The 5000-nt window shown below is 45.9% G+C and overlaps 1 protein-coding gene across 2 annotated transcripts in view; it reads right to left on the minus strand.

The window, feature by feature from the left end:
* The window catches only part of tbc1d32 (TBC1 domain family, member 32), a 92148-nt gene that overhangs the window by 34535 nt on the left and 52613 nt on the right, over positions 1 to 5000 (minus strand). For both annotated transcript variants that reach the window (XM_063223081.1, XM_063223080.1), the window contains exons 24-26: positions 2512 to 2634; positions 1420 to 1528; positions 170 to 263 (exon numbers count right to left, since the gene is read on the minus strand). In XM_063223081.1, the coding sequence (XP_063079151.1) occupies positions 170 to 263; positions 1420 to 1528; positions 2512 to 2634 (326 nt within the window). The remainder of the gene's footprint in view (positions 1 to 169; positions 264 to 1419; positions 1529 to 2511; positions 2635 to 5000) is intronic.

Consider the following 5000-nt stretch of genomic DNA (forward strand, 5'->3'; position numbering starts at 1 on the left):
TGTGTGTGTGTGTGTGTGTGTGTGTGTGTGTGTGTGTGTGTGTGTGTGTGTGTGTGTGTGTGTGTATACGTTTCTGTATGTGTGTGTGCGTGTCTACAGTCCAGTGTCTGGCTGGCAGAGCAGGCAAACCAAAGTCATGTTAAGTAAAGGTCAGAGGCTCCCTCCTTACCCTGCCTGCCTCTGGATGTCTTGGGCCCATCGAGGATGTACTGCCTGGGCACGGGGTAGGAGCAGAACATGGGCCAAGGGTATGGATCGCTCCCCTGCAAATACAAGCACAACAAGGGCAATCAGAAATGGTAACCTGGCCATCTGGCCAACACTGAATGCATGTGATGTCCAGAGCCGTATATACGTCAATCTTTTTTTGTTTTGTTTAAAAAACAGCTCTGGTGATGTTGGGTGTTTGGCTCCCCCCGAAGACGACCACTGACATCACGGGAGGACACACGGACAGACAGACAAGACAGGAAATGATTTATTCCATGCATGTAGGAGCGGCAAATATGCCTTAAAAAAACAATGTAACGGTCATGGGACAGCTATGGTGGAATGGTATTGGCTACAGAATAGTACAGTTACAGATTCATACACAAGACTAGCAGAAGAAAATGTGGGTGGAAGACATAATAACTTCCTTCTATCACATGCACTCATATCCTGCACTGCCTTGGCACCTTACTGCTCTGAGATAGCATACTGAATATAATCTAATGTAATGTAATGTAATGTAATGCTCAGGCCTGAAACCCCTTCTTTCCGTGTGAATCCGACAGCTTCTATCCTCCCTTATTCCATCTGTGAGGGGCATGCCCCCCCCCTCTCCTGCCAACCGTGTGATATTATCAGGCACTGTGCTGAGCGGCACTGCGGGAGAGGGTGTTTTCTACTGATCACTGATCAGTAGCGTGTCACTGAAACCTGTCTCAGCTCTCCCGAAGGACTGGCTGGGAACAGCGGAGACGTTCGGAGCGCCAGCGCACACACGCGCGCTCGCAGACAGGATATCACTTTTTTTTCTCCCCTTCACTTCCTTTCCCTTTATCTATCTCATTATCTCTGCTTCTTTCCAACACAGACAACAATGTATGCACAGGCAGATGGATGGACAAAGGAGGAACGAAAGAGACAGACACAAACATAGACAGCCAACTACATCGGCCGAGACAGACAGATGGAAGACACAGAAAAATCCTTCTGAGTTGGTGTTTGACTGGATGGAGCCCAGCAAGCAAAGAAACATGCATGTGCACACAGGCAGACACAGACACAGACACAGACACAGAAACACACACACACACACACACACACACACACACACACACACACACACACACACACACACACACACACACACACACACACACACACACACACACAGACACACACAGACACAGACACACACACACACACACACACCTTGGCTAGGGCCCTTGGTGGAAGTCTTCTCTCAGAGGGGCCTCCGATGATGCTCATCCGCACAAGCACGTGATTGCGCTCCACGGACAGCCCGTCAATGATGAACTCCCTGAGGAGAGAGGCAGAGGGAGCTAGTTACAGTACAGTATATGGTGCCTCAGACAGGTACTGGACCGCAATAGAATTGTCAATCTCTATGTCTAGTTTAACTGCATAGATTTTTGACAATAAAGTACACTTGACTTGACTTGACTCAACTATCAAGCTGATATACTGCAGTAACATTGGACAGTAATGCAGTGCCATGCAATGTGTACAATACACTGTGTGTGTGTGCGTGCCTGCGTGTGTGTGTGTGTGTATTTTTGCGCAGGCTAGTAGGTGACTAACGTGTGTGTGTGTGTGTGTGTGTGTGTGTGTGTGTGTGTGTGTGTGTGTGTGTGTGTGTGTGTGTGTGTGTGTGTGTGTACAATAGTATAATACTGTAGTACTGCATAATATTGTTTGGGGTGCTGCATTATTTTTCAATAATTATAGGTCCTCCCAAATAAAATAATCAAACAGTGTGTGTGTGTGTGTGTGTGTGTGTGTGTGTGTGTGTGTGTGTGTGTGTGTGTGTGTGTGTGTGTGTGTGTGTGTGTATTTTTGCGCAGGCTAGTAGGTGACTAACGTGTGTGTGTGTGTGTGTGTGTGTGTGTGTGTGTGTGTGTGTGTGTGTGTGTGTGTGTGTGTGTGTGTGTGTGTGTGTGTGTGTGTGTGTGTGTGTGTGTGTGTACGTACAATAGTATAATACTGTAGTACTGCATAATATTGTTTGGGGTGCTGCATTATTTTTCAATAATTATAGGTCCTCCCAAATAAAATAATCAAACAGTGTGTGTGTGTATGTGTGTGTGTGTGTGTGTGTGTGTGTGTGTGTGTGTGTGTGTGTATGTGTGTGTGTGTGTGTGTGTGTGTGTGTGTGTGTGTGTGTGTGTGTGTGTGTGTGTGTGTGTGTGTGTGTGTATGTGTGTGTGTGTGTGTGTGTGTGTGTGTGTGTGTGTGTGTGTGTGTGTGTGTGTGTGTGTGTGTGTGTGTGTGTGTGTCGCTCACCCCTCTCCGGTGTCGGGGTGGGTCAGGTTGTCCCTCTGGGCCTGTAGCAGCATGTCCCCCAGCCCGTACTGGGCCTCCAGCAGCAGCAGGGTGTCCAGACTACAGCACAGCACGCTCAGGAGCCTGGTACCACACACACACACACACGCACGCACGCGCACGCATGCACACACACGCGCACACACACACACACACACACACACACACACAGACACACACACACACAGTCAATATTGGCACAACTGTTTTCCAGCAAAAAGGCTAGATTGAGATATATTACTCTCTCTCACACACACACAGACACAATATTGGTGTTTATCAGTAAAAAGGCTAGATTGAGATCTATGTCCCTCTCTCTCTCTCTCTCTCTCTCTCTCTCTCTCTCTCTCTCTCTCTCTCTCTCCCTCCCTCCCCCCCTTTCTTTCTCTCTCTCTCTCTCTCTCTCTCTCACTCCCCCCCTCTCCCTCTCTCTTTCTCTCTCTCTCTCTCACACACATACACACACACACACACACACACACACACACACACACACACACACACACACACACACACACACACACACACACACACACACACACACACACACACACACACACACACACACACAGTACAGGCAGACAACTCTTTACTTTGTAATTTATAAAACTCAGCTTTTACTTAGTAATTCTATGCATGTGGCAAATATCACTCCTTGTATCTTTGTATCCTTGAAACCTTGCATCAGTGTATCATTATAATTTCTTCTTCTTTCATTCTAGCTCATTGCATCTGAATCTCAGATGGAAGACAATATTTGAGAAGAAAAGTCCTTAGGTGGTAAAATCTTTGAATCACAATGTAAGACGCAATCGGTACTTCTGGCCCAGACAGATGATTCGGTTTGTCAATTGCTTTTCCAATTTCCCTATCGGCTGTATTCTGTCCAGTTATGCGCACAAAATCACTTCTGCAATCAGACAGAAACAAAAAGCACTTTTGACATCTAATTATCTTTCTGCAGATATAGCTGGCATGCATGATTTGCCTGATAATGCTCGACAAACTTCTATGACCTGTGAGTGTACTCTGAACTTGAGGGGATTTATTGGAAAAAATATGAATACTTTTTCCAACTTTCCAGTACCACATTTGACTACATCAAGAATATGAGGTACAATGAAAACAACCTTACATTTTCCCTGATGTCCCCAAATGACTTGCTGGGTAAGTATTGGGTACACCTGTGCTCAGAGCCACTGACAGCTTTGGCTAGGCCCAGAATAAAGTGATCTGAAAGGGCCCCCCCCCACCCTTTCACATAGAGTTTTGACAATAAAGTACATTTGACTTGACTTGACCTCCAACTAGTACCTCCAGTCCTGTTGGTTGTGGACTTGTGATGCGAGACATGACGTCATCGATGATCAAGGTTTTATTCAATCTCTTGCAAAAGCATTATGCAAAGGTCCCTTCCTCATTCTGTAATTGGGATGTCAAATGGGGGAAAGCCCCCGAAAAAGCTGCTCTGCCGATGTTGATGGTGGGGTGACAACGTGACAAAAATCCATTAGCAAAACAAAAGGACAGGAGTTACTAGCTTGAGTTTGACCCACAGTATCTGCATATAAGATTTTCTCTACAGTTCAAAGATCCGTGCACAGCTTCTAGGTGCTGGTCAATGCGGGAGTGTTCAATACTTCAAAAGAAAGAAGTTTACCGCACACTTTCTTGACTTTATGCTCGTTTATTCAGAGCGAACAACGCGTTTCGCCTCTGTGCGTCATCAGGTTCGCTCAGGCATTGATGAGATTTTCTCTCTTCATTTAAACTCTAATATCAGTGCTGCTGATGTTACTCTGTTGATGTAGTGCAAAGTAAATTGAGCCATTTTTACAGTTATGTGATCTGCACTGAATGGAAGAAGACTGTGACAAAAGTCTACCTAGAAACATACCTGTCAACTTTGAGCTCCCAAAATTCGGGAAAATTCCCATATTTTAAGCCAAAATCCGGGAAATTTTCTAAAGGCCAAATTTTGACAGTCAACGGGATGACAGAGACAGATCGGACGGTGCGTTCTACTCTGCTTTTCACAACCGCGCGCGTGCACAGACACATCCTGTCTAAAATCCCCCAGCACACGTTTTACAGCGTGGAGAAAACAATGCAATGAAAACAAAACAATGAAATGAGCGTAATGAGTTTATTCTTGTTGTTTTGTCGCATACGTTGTCTGTTCGTGCAAAACTTCGTGCTGGTACAGGTTGTGATTAGGTTAATCGCATGATTCGCTGTTCCGAGGCTGTTTTATGCGTTGCATGAACTGACGGTTTCTGAGGAAAAGAGTGGGCACACAAGCGCTACGGAGGTCGAGGTTGACAGCTCGTATTTTCAAGGAACTTCAATACAATTCTTGGTGGTATCTGGCATACCGTCTTCTGGCAGGTAGCTTGATAAGCAAGACCCTCTCTCTCTTCAAGAGGGGGTGTGGCTCGTCGGACAGGGCC

Source organism: Engraulis encrasicolus, chromosome 18, assembly GCF_034702125.1.
Source record: "Engraulis encrasicolus isolate BLACKSEA-1 chromosome 18, IST_EnEncr_1.0, whole genome shotgun sequence".
NCBI lineage: Eukaryota > Metazoa > Chordata > Actinopteri > Clupeiformes > Engraulidae > Engraulis > Engraulis encrasicolus.